This window comes from Propithecus coquereli, unplaced genomic scaffold, assembly GCF_000956105.1.
Source record: "Propithecus coquereli isolate 6110/MARCELLA unplaced genomic scaffold, Pcoq_1.0 Scaffold135, whole genome shotgun sequence".
In the NCBI taxonomy this organism is placed as follows: Eukaryota; Metazoa; Chordata; class Mammalia; order Primates; family Indriidae; genus Propithecus; species Propithecus coquereli.
Genome location: NW_012137747.1, coordinates 2,168,221 through 2,192,727, shown reverse-complemented (window position 1 = coordinate 2,192,727; position 24,507 = coordinate 2,168,221). Strand labels below are relative to the sequence as shown.

Sequence of the window (24,507 nt, the reverse complement as noted above, 5' to 3'; positions counted from 1 at the left end):
AAAAAAAATCTCTTAACGTCTTTCAAAAATAGGGTGATGGAGTCATGAAGGGTAAGTGTCATAATAATAATCTAACATCTAATTATTATTTTTTATGCAACCTTTATTGTTTCTCTGAATGAAAAGCAAAGTGAACAAACACTTTAGAATTGTATAAAGTATACACATGAGTGGAGATGAATAATAAGTGTCCCTAATTATGAAAACCAGTTAGTTTTGTCGGATTTCTTCTAGTCTTTTTTTCTTGCTTACACATACATTTTAAAAATTGTAGTCTCAGTGTCCTTATTGCTTTTTTATATTCTGCTTTTTTTTATTTGGCATATATCCTGAGCATTTTCCTGTTATTAACTAGTAAAAGTTACTTTTAGCTGCCTAACATTTCATTTTATGAATACACTATCATTTATTTATCCATTTTTAAATATATATAAGATTTTTATATATGTACTTATATATATATATGGTTTCTTGTTTTTCTTCTCTTACCAAGTTATGATTTGAATGTATGGTTTCTATGTAATGATAATGGTATGATGAACATCCTCGTGCATAAATCATTATATCTATCTTTAATTATTTCCTCGGGATAGATTCCTAGATATGGAGTTTACTAGATCAGAACACTTTTAAAGTTTCAGTACCTGTTGCCAAATCGCCCACCCCACCTCCACTCTCACCACAAGAAAGCTACTGCTTTGTATTTCCACAGCTGTTTGAAAGTGCCTGTCAGGAGGTGTTGCCCCTGGCCAATATTGAATATGTGGGCTTTTTAAATTTCAAAATTATTTGATAATGTTTAAAAACTAACTGACAGTGTGATTTGCTTGATAATATCTGGAATGGGTAAAATATGGCAATGTTTTAAGATATCGTGGAGTGTTATCTGGTATTATTTACTCTCGCCATCTGCTAGAAGGAATGGTTTTGAGTTTTTCATTTCTTTATATTCATGTTTCTCCCAATATAGTGGGTAGAGTTTTTACTTTAGTAATTCATGGACTCCCTTTGACATAATTACTCTGTTTCTCCAACTATTTAAAATAAATATACTATATGTAACTTTTTATGCACTGTATTTTGCTATTTTGACATTACTCTTTACCATTGTTTGGAGTCCTGCTAATTTAGTGCTTTTGAATTTTCACCCTCATCTTTAGATGCCTGTCTTCTTTAAAAGAACATTACAAACTTCTCACGAAGCCTAGTGATATGGATCTGGTTTTTATGGGGCAATACAGTGAGTTACTGGAAAGTGGATAAAACGTTTTACTACTTCATATAGTTTCATGGTTTTAGGGGAACCCTGTGGTATGTGATTCTATCTCCCAGCAGAATTAAATAGCTATCTAGAAGATAAGCAAAAGTTTTATGATATGAATTATTCAAATACAGAAGTTGCCTTAACTGTCCATATGTAAACCATTGCCCTTTTTTTTGCCAAAGTGTTCTTTTCTCTATGTGAAGACATAGGTTTTGTGGCTTTGCCAATAACTCAACCATACCATCCTTAGAAATCTTTTCAGTCATATATTTTTTATACTTATAAGTCAATTTATCTAAGAGACTTGACAGGCTCTCTTTATTTATATCAGACATGCCAGGACTCTTAGAAATCAGAACTGTAGTCTCTAATTTAGCTCTTGATGCATTGTGCATATCAATAGTTTTATATATGTGAAACCAGAAATACTTTTACTTCCTTTATAGCCATGGTTCCCAACCCCGGGGTCGCAGACCACTACTGGTCCGTGGTCTGTTAGGATCCAGGCAGTACAGCAGGAGGTAAGCAGAGGCTAGCAAACAAAGCTTCATCTGTATTTACAGCCACTCCCCATCACTGGCATCACCACCTAAGTTCTTCCTCCGGTCAGATCAGCAGCGCATTAGATTCTCAAAGGAACATGAACCCTACTGCAAACTACTCGTGCGAGAGATGTAGGTTGTGTGTTCCCTATGAGATTCTAATGCCTGATGATCTGAGGTGGAGCTGAGGTGGTGATGCTAGTGCTGGGGAGGAGCTGCAAATACAGATTCTCATTAGCAGAGCGGTTTCACTGTACAGTAAACATAATGCACTTGAATCATCCCAAAACCACCCCTCCAACCCCCAGTCCATGCAAAAAATTATCTTCCATGAAACTGGTCCCTGGTACCAAAAAGATTGGGGACCACTGCTTTATAGGCTTAAAGGAAATTAACAAGTGAATTTGATTAATGAAAATTGAATAGAAATAAATTTTATGGAACCCTACCTTAGGAATGTATTTTCAGAGTAGATGTTTGGAAAGAGATCTATAAAAATTAAAATTATTCATTTTTAGGGCTAACAATAGCTTAGATACAAATATTTTAAAGTTTTTTTTCCTTGTATTTATGAAGATTGAATGTTTAAAAGTCACAAAGTTGTGGTTCTCATGAGAACCCTTAATTCTATTTTCTTTATTTCTTTGTTTTGCTGTAGCTAGTATCTGGGGCTCTCTGGAGAGCTAAAGGCAGCATATTTTTTTATGGATGGGGCACTTGGGAAACAGTGTTTGCTACCCTTCTAGAAGAGCAGCAGGCATCTCTAATGTTTTAGCCTTCCATGGACACCTATTGTGGCTGATTTGTAGTTGGACCTTATCTCTCTGTACTTCGAGTTTGGGACAGTTAGAAATATTGCTAGTCCTTTTCATTGTTTGTTTGTTTATTTTCCCAGATAGCTTCTTTGGCTTCCATTTACACTAACACTTAAGTTTTGACCTAGAAGGCTTGTAGCCCCTTACTTTTGTAAATACCAAGAATTCAGAATGAGTATAGTCAAACTTTTAATTACCCACAGGATGTTTGTTACCAGACCTTGACCATTTGAAAATTGCCTTAAAAATTAAACACATCATCATGCTAAAGAAGGCATGTGTGTGATTAATCAAACAGGTCAAATCAGAGTGGGAGCTCCCTAATACTGTCTTTGTATCACCAGAGTAAACCTTTTTTTGGCACATACATTGTGCCAAGCAACTTAGGTGGGTTTTCTCTAAACTTCACAATAGTCATATGAGGTAGATAATTTTATTATCTGCATTTTGCAGATGAGGAAACCAGAGATTACTGAGGTTAAATTACTTGCCCAAGGTAATACAGATAGTAGATTCCAGAGCCAAAGTTGGAAACTGGGAAGTTTGCTCCAGAGCCTGTGATCTAGCACACTAGATAGGGTCTGTTGGGCTGCTCCCTTTTCATCTATATATAAAGATAAGTTCTCACTTTCTTCTCAGACCATTGAAGGAGATACTACTTAGTACTAGAAACACAAAGGGATCCAGTACTAAAGAAAGCATTTTAAAAAGGGGAAAGAAGAAGACAGGATACCATTTCCTACCTTTGATATCTTTCAAATAGTTGGCACTAATTCCCATCAAAAAGGAGCACATAAAGGTGTATATTTTTATACACATACTTTTGTAATTTTCATTGAAGATATGACTACAATTTAATTAATGAAATCATATTCCTTGAGTATTGTGTGTCTTGTTGCTATTTTTCCTTCCTTAGCATAGACCATGGTTTGGTCCTTTGGTCCCTGGGGGGTTGTGCGATGTCACCACAGCGGCTGCCTCAGCAGCCCCAAGCTCTCATCATCCCTTTCCTAAACCAGAGAAGTTCTGACATTTATCTTGGAAAAAATAACATTCTATACCTTTACCAAAAGTAAGCAATCAAAAGGCTTGGAAGCAATTGATGTTAAAAAACAGCACATTAAGAGCTGAATAGACATCTAAATCTATAGGGAAATATTCTTCAGATTTAATTATTGTTTGTTTTATTGAACTTACAAATTTCATAGTGACATTGATTGGATTGGGGTGAAACAATGTATTTTGCCAAATCTAGGGCCTGGGCCACTCTTCAAAACTTCTGCTAATCTTGAGGACTCTGTCAAGTACCACTCTTTCCACTAGATTTATTCCACTGCTGCTGACTGCCAGCTACAAATTCTAGGCCCACCCGCATTTGCCAGCAGCTCTTCCTAGCATCATGCAAAAAGGACTCTCCTCAAGACTCCAGGGGAGCAGAAGGAGAGAAGATTGGCAATGAATTGGAAGTTGTCATTCATAGTGAAGATTTTTTTTTTCCCTTGTAGAATTCAGGTTTGGGCTTTGTTTCTGAGAAATAAACCACTTTTTAAAACAACATTCTACTTCCTGCTTGACCAAGAGAATTATTAAATTTAGAATTATTTAGTGTGGTCTCCCTGAGTTCTTTAAAATGCAAAGTGGTTTTAAAGAGGTTGGATCATATTTTCAAATGGAATTTGGTGAGGCCAGAGTATTTTGTGAATATTTTAATAAAGATGAAGATACTCTTTAAAATGAAAAATGTATAATATAAACCTAAGTCCCACAAACCCAGGAAGCCACTTGGCCTAAGTTTGGGGGCTAAACATAGCACTAGAGAGGTCAGAGACTTACTCATGCTAATGTTTGTACGGCACAGCAGGCAGCTGTTTGGGCTTTTTTCCCCCTCCCTCCTTTCATTATGTTATTTATTTTTGCGTATTCTGGGGAACGCTGGCTCTCCAAAGACTCTTGGGTGATCTATTTCAAATGTATTATAATTTTTTAGTATCCCTGGCATAAGGCACCTTCCGAGTGAATTTAATCTAGTTTCAAGTTTTTTCAGATAAATCCAATAAATATTTTATTTGATATCCCACCCACTGTTGTTCCAGATAAATATAAAGTGAGTAAGACCACAGTCCTTGCCTCCAAAGAACTCAGTCTGGTGGGAGAGAAAGACACATGAACAAGTACTTATGGTACAGTGTAGTGAAGGCAGCAATAGAGGTGAGCCCCTGGTGGTGAGGGGACTGTGGAGGCCAGGAAAAGGGGCTTCTAACCCATCCCACTGGGAAGCAAAGTCTCCCTGAGGGAAGAACTCCTGAGCTGAGTCTTAAAGATAAATTAGCATTTACTAAGACAAGAAATGGGGACAAGAGCAGTGTGTTCTGGAACCCAGTGACACAGTATTGCTACTGGAATCAAAATACAAGGTGGAGGGTGAGGCCCAGTTAAACTTGTTTAGCAACAAGAGTGCTTGCTGGTCTGTTAGGAAGGAACCTTATGTATCCTATTAAGGAGCTTAGACCTACTACTGATAAGTAGTAGGAAGTCATGAAAAATAAATGACCCTTGGTACTGACATGGTCAGATTGGCATTTTATGAGAATAGTTTTGATAAAAACTGAATGATTAGAGGATGGGATTGAGAAAGGACCAAAAGTGAAGGCTGAAAGTCAAGTTGTCCATGCAAGAGGTGATATTGAGCCAAAGCAGATCATAGAGATGAGATTATACATTTAAGAAATAATTTAGGAGGGAAAAGCAGTAGGGCTTAATAGATGTTGAGAGGTGTAGGGTAGTGTGAGAGAGAAAAGAGTCAAGGTTGACTCCCCAGTAACCTCAGCAACTAAATGAATGGTGGCTTATTATCTGTAAGATAGTCAATGTGGGAGAATGGGAGGTTTAGGATATGATGATAATTTAGTTTATATCAACATCAATTCTATGGAGTACATTTAAATTTGGGGAGGGACTGGATAATAAAATAAAAATAAAATGCAGTTTTGTAAGAATCACTGAACTCAGTGGGAGGTTTTAGTTTTCACCACCAAAGAGCTTGTGGCTTAGTCCAATTGTGACTACATTTTGAACAAACTACTTAAATTCTCTTGATAGCTCTCTCACTTTTTTTCCAAAAGCCACTTTTGCAATTGGCCCAATTTTGCATTCATTTTTAAACACAAGTTTTCTGTTCTCTCATGCTCCATAGTCTATATACCTTTTTCCTGATACAGTAACTCTACTATCTGCTATTTCCATCTTTCCCTTTCAGTAACTGTCATCCCCTTTTGTTCCCTGGAAATACCCTAGCCACCAACCAACTCATACCCAGCCACCTGGTTTCTTCTAAATAATTTTTAGCCATGAAGCTGCAAAATGAGTCATAACAAAACTCACTTTGAAACCCCTTTTTTGCTGGTGAAACCAACATTGGTCAGTCATACAGTATTCAAAAATAAGAAGTACACATAGCTGGTTAATGAACTCAATTACATTAAAGTGCTCAACATCACATCCAAGATAGTATATATATGTATGTCTATATGTGTGTGTGTTGGACGCATACACAGATTCAAACAATTCCATTCTTCCAGGCAACATACCTTGGAGTCATCCTCAATTTCTCTGTTTCATTCATCATACTCAATATGTCTAGAAATCCTGCTGCATTTACCTGCAAAATATAACCCCAGTCCATCCATTTCTTCCTATCTCCTAGTCCTCGGCACCATCATCTTGCTCCTGCAGTTCTATACGTATGTGCTACAATGGCAGGCATCATTGTCAGTTTTATTCACTAATATGTCACAGAAGCCTAAACAGTGCCTGGCACAGTAGCACCCAGTTAATATTTGTGGAATAAATGAATTAAATGAATGAATCAATTAATCAGTGTCACTTTACCAGACACATCAACATTTAGAAGGCAGGTTTCATATTAATAGAGAAGCCATATTAAGAGAGCCAAAAACTACCCAAGGTACTTTTTTCAGTTTCAGTTATATATCGACTGAGTGTATAGGTGTATCTGATTTTTTAAAATTAGTACTTTACTTCTATGTATGTTGTTGCTTACTTGTAATTTCATTTAAAATTAGTTCTGAATGTTGCCATCAATGATGTTTTCTCCAAAATGGTTATAAATTTAGAAGACTACATTAGAGATGAGAATGCAATTCTCAGGAATGATTTTTCTAATAAAACTATATCCTACAGAAGTAACAGGAAATCTCAGTATTGGGCTGCTCAACTCTTTAATCGAGAACTATTTAAGAAATTCTAATACTAGATCTAGAGGAGCCATATGAAGAATAATAAGGAAAGCTATTCTACTTTACTTTTTTCCTTCCTTCCATCTTGCAAAAGAGGACGTATGCAAGGAAATAAATGGACTTACTTCGTCCTGAATTATTTATGTTAATTGCTATATGACCTGAATTTTCTTGATAACTGTCAATATTTCTCTTTGTGCTAGAAAAATTTGGCATTTTGTGCTACCCATACTCCTCAGTAAAATATGTATCATATGGAAAACTCAAATGTTTCTAATATGTGTTAGACCCTCTCTACCCGCTGCCCTTCCCTGTCAGTAGGAATATTTAGCTCTTACTGATTTCTCTAATACTTAAATTTTTCTGTTGCCAGTGAAGGGTACTCCCCTTCCTACTCCTCCACCCACCAGCATTGGTTTGCATATCTGGGCTGATCTGAGAGACTTTTTTTTTTTTTTCCATTCCTAAACCCATAATGTTGGGCCTAAAGTCATAACTGCAGCTCTAGTTTGAAAAATAGTACTTGTGGTTTTCAGGTTGTGGTTCCTATTTTCTGTTCTGATTCTAGATTATTCTGCCCCTAAACTGCAGAACCTGAATAGTATGTGTAAATATGTTTCTAGAGAATATATTTGCATGTATTTTCTAGATTGTTAGGAAATCACAGACTCATCAAGAGTCTGGAAAGAATTTGATAACGACAGAGAATTCTAATGTTTAAATGCTTGCAGCAAGTTTTATCCTTATCTAAGCTAAGATACACTGCGTATATATAGTCAAATAATTGATATGTTAGTCAAGCAATATTAAGAGACAGGCTGGCCTCCTAGGATATTGGAGGGATGGAAGAGGTGGGTTCTGACATCATACAAATTGGGAAACTACTACTCAATATGAAAGGACCTATGCAAAGAAAGTCATTTTGTTTAACCTGGCATTTTCTAAATTTCTTTGAGGATAGAACCCCCTTTCCCCATAAGGAAACTTTTCAGCATACTTTGGAAATGCTGGTGGAAAGAAAGCAAACATTTTAGTTCTAGGCATGGCTCAGCCATTAACCAACATTTTCATTCATTCAATAAATGTATATTGAGTGACTACTTTGTGCCATGTACCATTCAAGATGCTGGTGATATATTCAGGGAACACAACAGACAATAATCTCTGTCCTTGCAGAGTCTATATTCTAGTGGAGGGTGAAAGACCATAAACATAGTATGTAAAGCATTACAAGATAACTGGTGTTTTAGACAACCAGGGAGCAGGGCAAGGGGGTTGGGAGTACAGGGATTGCAATTTTAAATACGGCTATAACCTTGAGCAAGTAACTGAGTCTCTTTGTCCCTAATCTATAAAAAGAAGAAATTAAACTATATGATCTTGGTCCTCTGAGCCTAGTGGGTCTACTTTAAGACCAAGAATTGTCATATCAGACTGCTGGTTCGTGACTATCTTATTGAGCACTTACAAATCACCTTAGCAAAAAAGGTTGGATATTAATGCTCATAGAATTGCGATCAAAGAAGAGCTCTGTTAAGTTTAAATCATTTGCAATACCCACAAAAGAACAAAGCATTTTTAAAAAGTAGAATTTACTGGTTCTATTTTTAATCTAGTATATACCTCAATCCAACACTGAGTAGAAAGTATTTGACTTAGGGTAGGAAACCTCTGCAGTAAAGGTACCAACAGCTTTTAAGCAGATGTCAGTGTACTTGTCCGAGAATGTTGCAGCAGTGTGCACATTGTGCTTCTGCCCTGGATCCTTGTGTAAATAGGAGGGCCGTGACTTGATGTTGAAATGACCTTTTAGACAGTATTCCATTGCCACATGCCTGAGCTTGTATCCCAGAATAATTAGAAACTTTGACTTACACATCTTGGTATACAGTATTTACGCTAATTATAAATGTCTGAAAGTTTCCTGAAACTTTTTCTTTGTAGCGTTTTATCGAAAACAGACTGGAGTTTGGGAGGAGGATTGTGGATTGTGGTCCTAAACCTTTGATTTTCAGTCTCTCATTTTTGGAATGAAAATTGAAATCTGCTTTTCCAGTTGCCGAGACACAGTGGTATATTTTTATATGCTTCATCTTGAATAAGAAACTGTTTGGAATCACAATCTTTTAATATTTCTAAAATAATATTTTATTCTTAAAGCATTTAGTTGAAAATTCAAGATCATGAGTCCCTAAATAAAAAGTTATCCCCACTGACCTGTAGGACAAGCTTAAAATGCTATAATTAAAATTGACAAGTGTCTATCTGACAAGGGGACGTTCTTCCAAGATTGTTTCTAAATCAAGCCTCAGAATTTATTTCCCAATGTGGTTAGCCCAGTCCTCAAAAGCTGGCCCTAGGCGCACCAATAGCAGTCAGTACATTTTTACTTCCCCCTCTTCATATTCTGTAAATTTGAAGGCTACTTTTTAAGAAAATACTTCATAACCATTTTGAAAGAAAGGATTGACTATCTAGATAAGATGTGGAATAGACTTGTATATATCAGAGAGAGAGTGATGTGTAGCCACAAGTTCTTCTGAAACTCTAGCTCTCTGAAATGGTTCTCGATTAGACCAGGTCTCAGACCCACCCTAGGTGTGGCCTTCAACAGTCCCACAGGCTCTGGTCCACTCTGAGATCCCCATAGTTTAGTTCTGAAGCCCCCTCTCCCCTGCCTGCCCCAATTGTCATACATCACCTGCTCTTTGCATTAAGTCTCCTGCTTTCCTACACATGGGCCAAACTGTTACATAGCCTCACCAGCTATAAACCTAAATGCTACTTAGTATGCCTATTTCATTTTTAAGAGTATACATGGATATTGACACAAATAAACTTTGTATCTAACTTGTACCATCTTCAAGAAATTAGATATACAAATCTATAGACCATGTAATTTAAGCTTTTGACATTTTAAAGATATAAAAATTGTCAGGCGTCATCTTGCTCTCACAAAGCCTGAGATTCCATCCATATTGCCACTACTCTGAAAACCACTGTGAAAAGGCAATATAGAAACTCAGATTGACCTGGGCTCCATGTCCCCTCATTCCCTACCCTCCATGCTCCACCTTAGTTCCATGGCTGGAAAAAACATTTTCATAATATGCATCAAGATTCACCCTTCGGTCCCAAAGTGAACATGATTTGCCCTGATGCTTGCCCCAATCAGTTGGCATGATGTTTATGTACACACACCCACGATGTTACAAGTGGGAAGGAGAGATTGTTGTGAAGCGTGTTGCTATCGTACTATCTTCTACAGAATTGAGGCCAGAGATGGTTTGTCGCTAATAGTTAACAGCCTGGCAATCTTACTGTGTGTGGTATATGTAAGAATAAGGAGGAATGGTAGGGATTAAAACCACTCTCCAGATAAGAGTTACTCTGTATTTTTTTTTAAGCTGAAAACTATACTAGTTTTTTCTATAATTATTATTACTAATGAGGTTTTTAGAACTTAATGGGAGAACAGAATTCTCAGAGACTATCACTATACAACGATTCACTTTCTTTATCCTCAAATGATCTTTTCTTATTTTGAGTTTGTTCATAGTAAGTTATAGTCTTTTCAAGACCTCTTTTTCAAAAAAATTGATATCGAGTAGATGTTCTAAAAAAGTATTTTTTATAACTCCCATTAAGCCATTTGTTTATTTGTTGGCTTTGTGATACTTAGGAGAATTTACAGAAGTTAATCTGTAGTAAGAACTTGATCTTCACGTTCTATCGCTAAATATTCTTTAAATATGGCCAACGTGTACTTATCTTATTTGCTTTACAATTTCTTCTGATTGAAAGTTATAAAACTAGAATATGTGTTTCAAATAAATTAAAATGGCTCCTTTCATTTGAAATAAAATGGGTACTCGTATTTCTTTAAAGACACCATTTTTTCTTCCACTTCTTCATTGACTTTTAGAAATAAATGAGGTTAGAGTTCTGACTTCTCTTGTTAGGGATTGACCTACCTCTATTTCTAATCCAAAATTTCTCAGCCTTGACCCTACCAACATTTCAGACTGGGTAATTCTTTGTTGTAGGGGCTGTTCTGTGCACTGCAGGGTGTTTGACAGTGTCTCTGGCCTCCCACTAGATGCCAATAGCACCCTCCCAGACCAAACGTCTCCTTGGGGGGCAAAATCGCCATTTGTTGAGAACCACTATTCCAATCTGTGTGTAACATGACCTTTAGAATACTTCAGTGAGTACATAACATGGGTTATATATGACTTTTTAAAACTTTATTTCCATTCAATCTGATTCTTTCCTGTTCTAGTCATGATCATATTTTTTAAATCTATGCCTTTTTTTCTATTCAAGAGTCTTTTAACGAATATAGGTTGGGAACAGTGCCTCATGCCTGTAATCCTAGCACTTTGGCAGGCCAAATCAGGAGGATTGTCTGAGGCCAGGAGTTCAAGACTAGCCTGAACAATATAGCGAAACCCCCATCTCTATAAAAAATGGAAAAATTAGCTGGGCATGGTGGCTCATACCTGTAGTCCCAGCTGCTCGGGAGGCTGAGACAGGAGGATTGCTTGAGCCCAGGGGTTTGAGGTTGCTGTGAGCTAGGCTAACACCATGGAACTATAGCCCAGGCAACAGAGCAAGACTCTATCTCAAAAAAAAAAAAATATTATGAAAGTCTTCTATGTCTACCATCAGGCCAGACCATAATGCTTTGAGGGGTGTACGTAGTAATTAATTTACACACATACTTTTGTTAGTGAGCTATTCAAATTTAGACTAGACTCTAATTGCATGTGTGCATGTTTTTAAAAATAAAGTGGAAAAATGTATAAAAAGATAGTTCTTTCACCTTAAAAAGCATAAATGTTACTTAAGTTTGGAGGATGAGAAAGGAAAAACCTACATTTAAGTAATAGAAAGGTTTGTTATGAGCTTTCCTGTAATACTCTGTGTAGTAGACATCTGAGCTAAATGACTCCAGTAATTAAGTTAACAATTTCCAATGAATACTGAACATTTGCAGAATTTCAGTGTAGACTTCAGTTACTGAAAAATAGGAAAGAACTATATGATTCTAGTTTTTAAAAATGCAATTTAGAATCTCCCAAATGGGACGCTCTTTCACACTGTGATAGTAAAGTGCTGCTGTATTCCCAAACCTGAGCTGCACAGGAAGGAAAACTTTAGACCTAAACTGAAGCCAGATCCTGAAATGGAGCCTCAACCACTATAAAAATCTCCCCAACCAGGTTCTGCAGATCTACATGCAGGGTTAGGGGGAAGATGGATGGAAGTTAGGCGAGTCATGGTTGGGGAGGGGATTTTATTCAGGTGTCCACACCTTTCTTATCGATCCACCTCCTCTCCTAGGCCTTAGGGAGGCTTTAGGCTATATTGCACATCCCTTCTCTGTCAGCAAAATCATACTGTTCTCCAAAAAACAAGAGCAGACATCAGTGAGTGCTGTTACACCAGCATACAGCTGGACTTACGTTCTTTTGTGTCTGATGCAAGCATTCCTTTGGCTCCTGCTCTGCCCCCACTGCTGTAGGATTAAGGAGTCACCAGTGTGTAGGGGCCAACTACGCATTCAGTTTGCACCACCAGTAAGACAGCCTGGCGAGTGCCTACCTAGAGAGTACATTAAGACTTGTTCACAAAGTTACAGCATTTTAGAACTGGGGAAAATTTGGGGAATTAAAGAATAACTTTAGAGCTCCCACAGATATTATTTATGAAGTAGATAATAAAGGCAGGAACTTGTTATTCTAAGGATGGTGACTAATTTAAAACAGGGTCAAAGATAGTTTAAATTCGTGGATGATGGAGGCTCAATGGAATATTATCTAATACTCAGCATCTTTGGTGGAACTCAACATTTCAAGTTCTCCTTGAGTGTTCTGAATCTCCTGTGAAAAGATATTTTTCTTGACTTCTTATTTCTTCTCTTTGTTTGTTCATCCCTTCAACAAATATTTACTATATGCCAGATACTGCACCAAATTATCTTCCTGCTTAACTTATTTTTTTTTTTTTTTACCTTTTTCTGGGGGTGGGAGAGAAGGAGGAGTTGGAAATTGATGGCTCCAATTCTTTTCACTAACACATCCATGAGTGTGTGTATGTGCATGCACACGTGAGCGCGTACACACACTTAGCAGCCAGTTAGCTCTGAGTCATCTTCTTCTAATAATGGAAAGCACAGATTTGGGGGAATATGAATGAGAATTATAAAAATGAGGAGGGGGCTCCCTACTTGTCTACTAAATTACTAAGACTGTGTGTTTGGGGGCTGGAGGGTGGGGAGTTGTATTTTATATTCTTACTAACAAATCCTTTTTAAATTACCACCTAACACCATGGCAGACCCAAGGAAAGAAAGGTTTCAGGTGCTAGAAAGGGTGAAGCAGTTGACAGGCAGTGAGAAGATTCTAATTGTTCACATGCCTTTATTAACCTCTGACCATGTGCCAAAAAATGCGGTTGATGCAGGCCTCAGTCATCTCCAGCAACCCGGTCCCTTTGCTCATGGGGCTTCCCATCTAGTAAGGACACTAGACCTTGAGCAAGGCCTAGAAAACACACCTGCCTGTTCCACAGTGTTGCCTGGGGTTCAGCCTGGGAGTGGCCTGCACAATCATCTCTGTAGGCTGCTGACCCTGTTCCATAAACATGAGGATGAATAATGGACTCATCAGGCAGGGAGAAACACCCCAGCCACATTTTTTTCTCTGAATGTAATTATGGCATTAACCTTATGCTGCTAATTATTCTTCTTCAGAAATACTACTCAAAAAAGCAAGAATTAAAATGAAGTGTGTTTTTATTAAGAGAACAAAAGATCGGGATATGGACTATATCTCAAAGACCACCTCCTAAATATCCAGAAGCTATTCAGCAGGGAAACATGTCAGCCAGAAACAAAACGTACATAGCTCAAAGGAGGAAGAGTTTTTTAGCAAATTCATTAATAACTCTTCCATCTAAAGTGTAGTCACTTGCTAGCTTGAAATGAAGAGGGTTCCTCTTATAAATGAATAGAAACTACCGAGCAGAAGTCATTACTGACACTTATGGGTAGAAAATAGAAATAAGAATGTGGTGAGTTACAGGCATGCTTGCCAGATTGCTTGAATTATTTTGGTCATTTAAATGTTATATATCACGAGGGCTTGGGTATGAAATGATTGTCACTTGAAAAATCAGTAAGTCAGTCATGAGATCTTTGATTTATAACTTGAGGTGTTTCTCTTCCCCCCTCCTTTTAGCTCGTCAAAATTCCCAAAAATGATCCACTTAATGAAGTCCATAACTTTAACTTCTATTTGTCAAATGTGGGCAAAGACAACCCACAGGGCAGCTTTGACTGCATCCAGCAAACGTTCTCCAGGTAAGTATTTTTCAAGGTACGCTGCAAGGAAAATAATTTTTTAAGAGGGTTTTTAAAAAAATAAATAATAAAATATTAACATATAGTAACCATTGCATACATATTTCCTAAATTGAATTGCAGAGCTCATTTATTTATTTTAAAAATATTAAGCACCTAATATGTACTAGAAACTATATTTGTCACTGGGATACAACCACAAAAATTCTAAGATTTTTTCACTTGTGGGGCTTTTAAGGTACAGAAGATATTTTACCTATGAAATATGGAGTTTTTTTAATTAAAGAAATTTTTTGGATTTTTAAAAAGGTTTTATTCATTTCATTTAAATAAGAGTGTCTGTGACATATGCAGGGCTCACACTTAAGGGTAAAGGAGGAAAAAATATACATCTCTCATGTCATCTTCCTTCTTCCCTATTCAGGTCTTGTTTTAAGGTATATTGTTAAAAAAATTTTATTCCACGGCAGCATGAAAACTAGAATTAACCTCAGTATAGCAGTCACTTCTCCTGATTTAAAGAAAAAAAGGGGGGGGAAGGAAGACAAGAATACACACTCACACCCCAGCGTACCATGGATCCCTTATCTACTTAGATCCTCTATAAACAATAAGCTACTTGTTTTACTCTTCTTTGCTTTAGTTGTTTCTGATTAAAGAATGGGCCCTTGAGTAGGGGCGGAGTTGTTCTGCCCCTGCATAGAGACAAGGGAGGTTGGGGTCTCTCTCATTTCCTCAGTGAGTAAGGCTTTGACATTAGCCCAAAGCACCCCAGCCCAGTCCATCTCCATTGGCCATCTGTGCAGTACTTGAAACTTGCAAGCACTTGCTGGCTGTGGAAGAAAGAGGAAGGAAAGCTATGTTTCAAATAGACACAGGAGGCAGAGAGGCAAAATAAGACACTTCACTGAAAGAATGAGTTCAAAATTATCCTCCCATTCAAGCTGACCAGATAACTTTTTGTTTGTTTTACCTTAATCTACCGTTTTCCTTGAGTGTATACTAATTTTGCTTTCTGAAAATTACCCTCAAACTTACAGTTTCGGGCATGAATTGCATATGTTATAGATTATATACATAGACCTTTCTGTCTACTGGGTAGCCACTGGCCACATGTGGCTATTTACATTTCAATCAACAAAAATTAAATAAAATTTAAAATTTCATTACTCATCCACACTGACTACATTTTACAGTCTCAGTAGCTACATGTTGCTGTCATAGAAGACACCACAGATATAGAACATTTCCACTATTGCAGAAAGTTCTATTGAACAGAACTGTGATAGATTATAGAATCACCAAGTATAAGGGTCCTTAGTGATTGTGTGAGTCACTTCCTTCATTTCACAGGTGACTTATCCACAGTTATGCAGCTGTTTAGTTAGTGGATGGGCTAAATGAGAAATGAGTTCTCCTAACTCCCAGCCCACTATTCTTACACACCACAGGGCATGCTAATTTCTAAATGAGATGCTTGTCTTTAGATGGTTATTTTGTTATAGTGAGCACATTTTGACATCAAATGGAACTATGTCCCCTTAGGAATTTTATTAAAGAACTTAATCCCCTCTTCAAAACTAGTCATATCATCATAAGTATTAATAATAAGGCTTTACCCTTACATCATAAATACCCTGTATGTTTATTTCTATCCTACTTGTTTGGAGAAGGATTTAAGGTCACTCACAAAACTATACATAAGGCAGCAAGAGAACAAAAACAATTATTGTGAGAAAATTGGGGCAAATGTTTTAGTATCCCTTCGGTATGATCCAGGGTGCTTTATAAAATGGTGTGATAGGGGTGTCAATTGAAATTTGCTACTGTGAAAACAAAAGCACTCAAACTTCCAGTTCTCAGCCTGACAAGCAAACTTGTCCTTAATCTGGCTCCACCTTTTCTATTCAATTTAATTTTTATGTTTCCTATGGATCTTGTGTCTCCAACAATAGTGCAAGCTCCTCAAGAGCAAGGGCTTTCTTACGCCCTTTTTCTAGTGTCACAGTGCTGGCTGAGCTCAAAATAGATGCTCAGTAAATAAATGTTCAACAAATATGGATTAACTAGTCTCCTTAACTACATGTTAAAACCTTATAGAATCTCACTTTTCTCATATATAAAATGGAGGAAATCTCATAGTCAAAATTACATTTTAAAAATTCCTTAAATCTACCCATTCACAGGCTTAGTGAAAATGTAGTTCAGGGCATATAGTGTATAGCAATGCACACTCAAGTGTGGGAAACAGTGACTTAGGCTAGAGAAAGACTAAGGGAACATTTATACACATAGGTCCTAAACTTGGGAGTACCTTCTTGCCCGTAGGGTTTAGCTGCATTTGGTTTTTGTGTAAAGATCTGTTTCCAAACCTCAAGCAGTAGCTTCATCATGATTGGCAATAGGTTTAGCTTATTCTCACTATTTAAATTACTTAGTAAATAATAGGGAGATATGTTAAAATACAAACTTTCTGCCACCAGACCTTCTCTCTACTGCAGTCATTTGCTCCCACTGGTCTCCCTCCATCCTGCTTCCCTGGGGGTTAAATCCTTTTTTCCCTCCTTTCCCTCTTTCACTGGTTTTTCAGTGAAAAAGCCTCTCATTTTAAAGCCTATCTCATTAAAAAAGAAAATAAAAAACAGAAACAACCACTCACACTCACTTCCCAACCCAAAGTCTGGCTTTGGCTCCCACCACCACCACCATTCCACTGAAACTGCTCCCCCAAGGGAGACATGACCTCCTTGCCCCTAAATTCAGTAGATGCTTATTGGTTCCCTGTTATTCTGGACTTGTTGCTAGTGTTTCATACTGTTACCCACTTTCTGCTGCTTGAAGCGTTCTATTCGAGTAGCTTCCCTGACACAGTACTCTTCCAGTTTCCCTGCTACCTCTTTGGCTGTGGCTGTTCAGTCTCATGTGATCTCCTTTTCTTCGTGTTGGTTAAATATTAGTGTTCTTCACAGTTGGTTCCCTCCTGAGACCCCCTTCTCTCCTCATTCCTTCAAAGTCACCATTTCTAACATTGAACTTATTTTCTTTCTCCCAACCCTATCCCTAACCTGCCCTTCATTTTGTGTTCAGTGTTTCAATAAATTGCAGCTCATTTACCTAGCAACCTGGGCATAATCTTTAATATCCCTCCTCCTCTCTCCCCCATGGCTAACCACTGACTGAATCCTGTCAGTCCTGCTTCTTCACTATCTCTGGAATCTGTCTCCTGTTCTGCATTCTCATTGCACTACTCTGGTTCATGCCATCACTTCCTGCCTGTAATCCTTCAGTAGCCTCCTAACTGGTCTCTTTGCTTTCCCTCTTGTGTCCCCCTTCCTCCCAATCTATCTTCCATCCAGACTGAGCTTTCTGCAATACAAAGGAGATATGTGTAGTGGAGATATCCTCTCCACTGTTTTCAACCACTATTATTCTTGGGATAAAGTTCAAAATCTATAACATGACCCCCAGAGCCCTGTGTGACCTACTTCTCATTCCCTCTTTAGCCTTATCTCTAATTGTCCTTTCCTGCTCTCTTTGGCCAATCCGAAACCTTCTCCTTGCTGGCCCTGGGCCTGCACAAATTGGTTATCCTCCTAGAACTCTTTAGTCCTTATTCCCCCTTGTTCAGTCATCTTTCTACATCAGCTCACACATCAGTTCCTCTAGGAAGTCCAGGTGAGGCACCTTTCCTGGGAGTTCCCTGCTCCCTGGCATTTGTCACACTGTATGGTAATTTCCAGTTTGCCCATCCTTGTCACCCATTAGACAGAGAGCTCTTTGAAGGAGGGACCATGTCTGTCTAGACCCTGTCACAGCCTCTGTGCCTCTCACATTGCCAGGCATGTAGTCCCTGCCCAGTAAGTATTTATGAAATAAATGAACTGATTTTTAAACAATAGCATTTGTAAAGACAGTTATTAGAAATTTACAAAAATTTCATCAACCTTTATTTCTTAGTATCATAACAAAGTTATTTCCAATTAGGTTTAGAAATAGAGGATGGGAGCTCCAGTGTCACTTTTATTTTATATTCTAGTTTATTTTAATACCATCATAATTTCTTTTTAAAACACCAGTTATGACTATTACCATGATTGCCCTAATATTAACATATTACTTTACTCATCTTCTGGGTCCATGTTAATATTCATGATTGTTTCAATAAAAGTTTTTTATGAAAATATTTCTGCAAAAATCACTTTTATTTTCATCAATGTTTGCTATATAAATAGGTCATCTTACGGAGATTTAACAAAGTGGCAAATACAAATTTTTAGGAACTTTGGAGTAATAATACTAAATTATGCTCTGATGTTTGTCAATATTTTAACCTTAAAATTAATACCTCATTCAGGCCGGGCGCGGTGGCTCACGCCTGTAATCCTAGCTCTCTGGGAGGCTGAGGCGGGCAGATTGTTTGAGCTCAGGAGCTCGAAACCAGCCTGAGCAAGAGCGAGACCCCGTCTCTACCAAAAATAGAAAGAAATTAATTGGACAGCTAAAAATATATAGAAAAAATTAGCCGGGCATGGTGGCGCATGCCTGTAGTCCCAGCTACTCGGGAGGCTGAGGCAGTAGGATTGCTTGAGCCCGGGAGTTTGAGGTTGCTGTGAGCTAGGCTGACGCCACGGCACTCTAGCCCAGGCAACAAAGTGAGACTCTATCTCAAAAAAAAAAAAAAAAAGTTAATACCTCATTCAAAATGAAAAGAACTGTGGCAGGCTATTTCATGTAGTCAGTTCTCAAGCATGTGTATTGTCGTTACACTAAAAGTAAACTTTTTAACATTTCTCATATCAGTGTCAGGTAATTTTTAAAAATAGTTGACGGTTAAATGAAGGTAGACCTACAGTGTCCATTGGGGCTCTGTCTTTAAGTACTGATTTTTTTTTCTCAAAATTTTATGGATTTGGTCTCTGAAAGCTCATTTCATCCATTATATTCAGAATAGGAAAAAATGTGATATAAAGAAGAGGAACTTAAATATATTAAATAATCTTTACATTTAAAAGTTAATATTGGTTTGCAAACTTATATTTAGGCTCCTGATTTTAGGATTTTTTATACAATTTTTGCTCGCCTTTATTGTGCAAAATGAGGGTCATCTCTAACAAAGCCACTGTCTTACTTGACAGCTCCGGAGCCTCTCAGCTCAATTGCCTGGGATTTATACAAGATAAAATTACAGTGTGTGCAACAAATGACTCGTATCAGATGACACGAGAAAGAATGACCCAGGCAGAGGAAGAATCCCGCAACCGAAGCACAAAAGTTATCAAACCCGGGGGACCATACGTAGGTTTGTATAGATATCTTTCTTCCTCTTGATGATTGATTGGAGTAATTCAAGATCATTGTAGGTAAATACCAGTAATATTAACCGAATGAAAACATAGAAATTAGTTTTCAGAACATTGTGTATAACATGGTCAAAAAAAGGTCATTTGTTCTCTTCAGACTGCTGGTACCTTGAGGAACAGATTTTAAAGTTTTATAACTCTCCTAAATCCTGACTCTTCTGTTGACTATTTATTATTATTTTATAATACTGGGATCTGGTCATGTTACTGCACAAAGTTGTAATAGTGGTACCATTTTCTTTGTCACTGGATGATGTAATTGCAGTGATGGATAGTATGTTTTGTGTTTTGCCTTTTTGTAGGGCTATTTTTACAATAAAATCTACTAGTAAAATTAATGGGTTGGTAACCTCATTGTTGCAGGTTTTGCTTACATTTTCAGAGGATCTTTGTACAATAAATATTTTTTTATTGCAGAAGTACAAAATGTGCTTATAGCAAAGCTTTACAGCAGAGCGTTAGAGTGATGCCTCTTTGAGACCTCAGTTGTATCCTCAACCTCATCTGCTTGTTAACTAAGAGCCAACCCCACCCCCATCATTTTTATCATCAGCTCACTCAAATATCCTTCAGATCGAAAGGAAGTAAGGCCAGACTGGCAAGATGAGTCTCTCTTTTATGAATAGTGACCCTAACAACTTTAAGGAGTCAATTCACAGTGTTAACAGTAATAGAGAGGAATTATCAGGAGTGAGGATGAGATCTTTGACTCCTTAGTCAGTTTAATAACATAAGTCACTCTATAGTAAATGATGATATTAATTTGGAAACTTAAATGCTCACAAAAACAATCTCTTGAAGAACCAAATCCCTTAAGCAACATCTTTTCAAGGTTTGATATAATTCTACTTCTGTACTTTCCCATTGCTGAACCAGCTATGATACATTTAGCTTTGAGAAACTCCGCTAGTGTCTTTAATAATAGTGTCTTTCTTTGGAACAAAGCCAGTGCTCCTGGGACTTGGTGCTTAGCTTAGATACATTTAGTTTGGTTTAACAACAATTCATGGCTTCCCCAGGTATCTGTACCCACGGGGCCCAGTTCCCCTGCTCAGTAAGTTGTCAGCCATGAGATTGCTCACCTTCCCTTTCCTGCTGAGTGAGGTAACAACTTCCAACCTGCTTTCTTTCTCTGGGCCACTTGGTTCAATCTCAAATTGTTTTTAAAACACATAAGATCTGCTGCACTTACATTTTAATACAAACTGAATTATTTGTCCCTGTAGCTTTGAAAGTATTGCTTTACTGTTGTCCAATACCACCATTTTATAAATTAGCTTGTTTGACAAAGGAATAGAAGACCCAAACCACCAAAATGATTTTTTTCCTGCCCAGTACAACGAGCTGAAAATCCTCACCTTGATTTATTCCAAAGCTTGAAAATCAGTGATGATGACTGCACTTTTCCATTCAGTGATCCTTGAGTATCCCGTGTTCATGTGTTTTTGTTTGTTTTGGTAAGGTCAGGTACAGTTCATTTATAGCTTACACAACAGACTTTTCAGCACCCCAAATCCCACAGACCATAACTTCCTAACGGTACTGGGAATTTTAGAACTTGCAAGGTTCCTTACAGGCACTACAAATAATTTATATACATTTTGGGGGTAACCACAGGAAATTTGAGGTTATCAAAGTTTACATGTGAACCGGATTACATCTTCACTGTTCTAAGAAGAGCTGGCTGCCCTCTCTCCACACACACCCTCCCTTTGGAGCCCTGCAGTGATCTCCCCTGGCCTGGACACTCTGTTTAGTCTTTTCCTCTCTGCTTTGTCTTCAGGGCTCTGGCCGCTCACTGTCACAACACAGTGTTCTTCTCCGCTCTTAACTCTTGTCATTAACTTCCTCAGCCTTTTATTCTCTAGGTCAAATAACCCCAGCTCCTTTTGACTTTTCTTAATATAGCCTGTATTGAACCCTTTAATTATTTTATTACTCTCCTCTGGACTGCCTTCAGTTCTTTGCGTCAAAGTTCAAAACTTAGCACGCTACGGTTAATAAAAGTCCAATCAATTCTGAATACAGGGACTCTTGTATTCTGATGGGCTGTTGGCTGTTTTTATTTTTTACTATACGTTGTTGTGTCCTGTTTTGATCTTTTTCTTTTAACCTTATTTCCTGCCAGCCCTTTCCCATATATTTCTTTTCCTCTAGGCAGCTTTGTTTGTATCTTCCTGCTTCTTTCAGTATCTCAAAACTATCTGTTTCATTCAGTTCTTTAAAATGTTAGTCAGTTACTCTTTAATACTAGTATTACCCAGAACTTATTGAGTGCTTGCTTATATGCAAGGTACTGGTTAGCACTTTGCATGTAGTTACTCACCCGAATCTCATAATCACCCTATGAAGAGGGTTATGATTCTCTCTCCATTTTACATATCAAGTTGTTGGTATCAGCAAATAGCAAATGATATAAGTATGGCCTCATTAACAAGTTGTGTGCTTTCCTGAAAACAGTAGGGGATACCCCTTTAGTTTATAATTCACTGTATCCTAAAAAATGACATCAAAAACTCACCTGTGTTGTGGCAGTATGACGCCAGGCCTCCGCCAGCTGAATGAGGGCACAACAAGCCCATTTTAAGGGGAGGAAGACTGTGCCCCTAGGGTCACCTGGCCAACTTACCTAGGAATATGAGCTCTGCAACCCTCCTGTAGGCTGAAAAAAACAAAACCCTTTTGCCTGCAGTGAAAAAGGAAAGGCTTTAACCTAGAAAACATTATTATTTCTGTAGTAATATTTCCACTTCTAGTCACGACATTTATATCACAGCCGTAAACATTGTCATATTGTTATAATCCTTCCCCTTTGTTTAGAGAAAAAATCACTAATCAGCACTACTTCCAATTTACCAGTATTTTAAGTTTGCTCACTGACTCCTACCTAAATTCTGGAATTTTTATTGAATTACAAATTTTATATGTACTAATATTTATTTAGGTATATAAAATAACCCAACTAATCTAATTTCTAGGATTCTGTTTCAAATTTCCCAAACTTCTACCCCCACCCTCCCTATTTTTGATGAGTTAGCACATGTTTGAATGACCAGACAAATCATTTAACATCTTAATTTTCTCAAATGTTAAAGAAGGGCTATTTGAACTAGATTAACATCTAAGGTGCTTTATAGTTCTAACATTTTGTGACTGTTGGGGATATATATTTTGGCAGTAAACCTTTTGAAAAAGTAATCACAAATGTCAAATGGTGGAGATGGATTTCATTGCAATGAATTACGTATTTAACCAAGACAGAGTCACGTCATTGTCACGGGCCTGCTGATGTTTTTAAATCCCTAGGTCTGTGTTGCCAGGGCTTCTGGTCAGGTTCCACAGAACAGAAAAACAACTGCAGAAGATGGCTGTGGTCCCTACGCGTTCTGAAGGACTGTTTTAACACCTTGCCTTCAGATTGTTTACTCAGTGCCATTAGATTGAGGGATAAATAATTTTACCATCTCTTATTAAATGGAGAAACTAGAATTGGACTCCTTATTATGAAACAACGATTCAGTTATAGTCCCAGATTACTCAACCCTGTTGGATCCACTGCTGCTGTTTATATAAAGAGCCCAGGGAATTGATTAGCAGTTGGGTCTGGGAAGAGAATTAGGTTTTCCCATAGGCTTTATTACAAGGGCTTTTCTGAGGCAAATATAAAAAATAAAAATAAGCCTTTCTTCTGCCCACTTTGAACCTGACATTTTCCTACTTTACTTTTTTTTTCTTTCCTTAACATCTCAATTCTGTAAATATTTATATCACTTATATTTCTTCATCTGTAGCCTCTCTTTCCTTAAACCAGAAGACTCCTTCCTTGTTGAATAGGAACAAAAGGGATGGGGAGGTAGTGAGCAAGTGACTTTGAGTATAATTCAGCGGGCCATGTGACTGAGCTGTTATTTCAAGCATTTGAATGAAACGGGTTTTCCTATGACTAGCTTTCTAAAAGAAAATGAGGTAAAGGGTGAAGAGAGTGTATTGGGGGTAGGGGATTCCTGGGGAGGTGATAGCCTAGCACTAGGCCTCAGGTAAGACTCCAACTCTGTCCTCTCCCTGATCAGACTCTTAATTTCTTGTCAGACATCATACTTATACCCTTCTGAAGGGCAAAGTTAACCTCCCTCATTTGTCTGCACTATGTTTGCTCCTGGGATGGATGGGGGTAAGCCCGGTAGACTTGGAGACCTCCAGAGACAAGGATCAGAGGTGGATCAGAGGTACAGAGGAGGTAGGGCACCTGGAACATGGTGGCAATACTGTCGCTTCTGTATTATTTATTTATGCATACATGCATTGCTGGCTTGAATTCATTCTAAACAACCAGTCCTAGTTTGTGAGAGCTTAGCTATGGGACATTCTCTGCCCATGCCCCTTGTGGGGGTTGGGGAAGATGGAAAGATTAAGAGAGAGAGACAGCATCCACAGTCAGCTTGGTTTGGAAAAGAGTGAGTTAAATGGGTTTCTTTTTTGCAAGACTTGGCAAAAAAGAAGGGAGTGTGAAATTTATACCATTTTCTAAACATTTGTGACCTTGACCCTAATTTTTTTTTTTTTTTGACAAATTCCTATTAACATTTCAAGGAATGGTAGTATTTGTTAACACCACTGCAACTGAGAAATGGAAGACTGGAAAGTTTGTGTTTGCCACATTAGAAATTTCAATGTATGTTCACACTCCTGCAGCTTAGAAATGTGGGAGAATGTGGACAGTGTTGATTCCTGCTTCTCTGCTTGCTTTCTCTCTTGCTGTCATTCACTTAGTCATCAAATAGTGACTCAGAGTCTGCTGGTGGACTAAGCAGCCACAACCCTGCCCTCATCCAGCTTATAGGCTAACATGAAGCAACAGCAAACATTAGACATTTGTTTATAAAACCTTTCTTGCAAAGAAGTAC

At 37.8% G+C, this 24,507-nt stretch overlaps 1 protein-coding gene across 1 annotated transcript in view; it reads left to right on the top strand.

Moving 5' to 3' along the window:
- Positions 1-24,507, top strand: part of ELL2 (elongation factor, RNA polymerase II, 2) — a 78,423-nt gene that overhangs the window by 31,756 nt on the left and 22,160 nt on the right. Inside the window, exons 3-4 of the mRNA XM_012638835.1 lie at positions 14,122-14,243; positions 19,379-19,542. Of these exons, the coding sequence (XP_012494289.1) occupies positions 14,122-14,243; positions 19,379-19,542 (286 nt within the window). The remainder of the gene's footprint in view (positions 1-14,121; positions 14,244-19,378; positions 19,543-24,507) is intronic.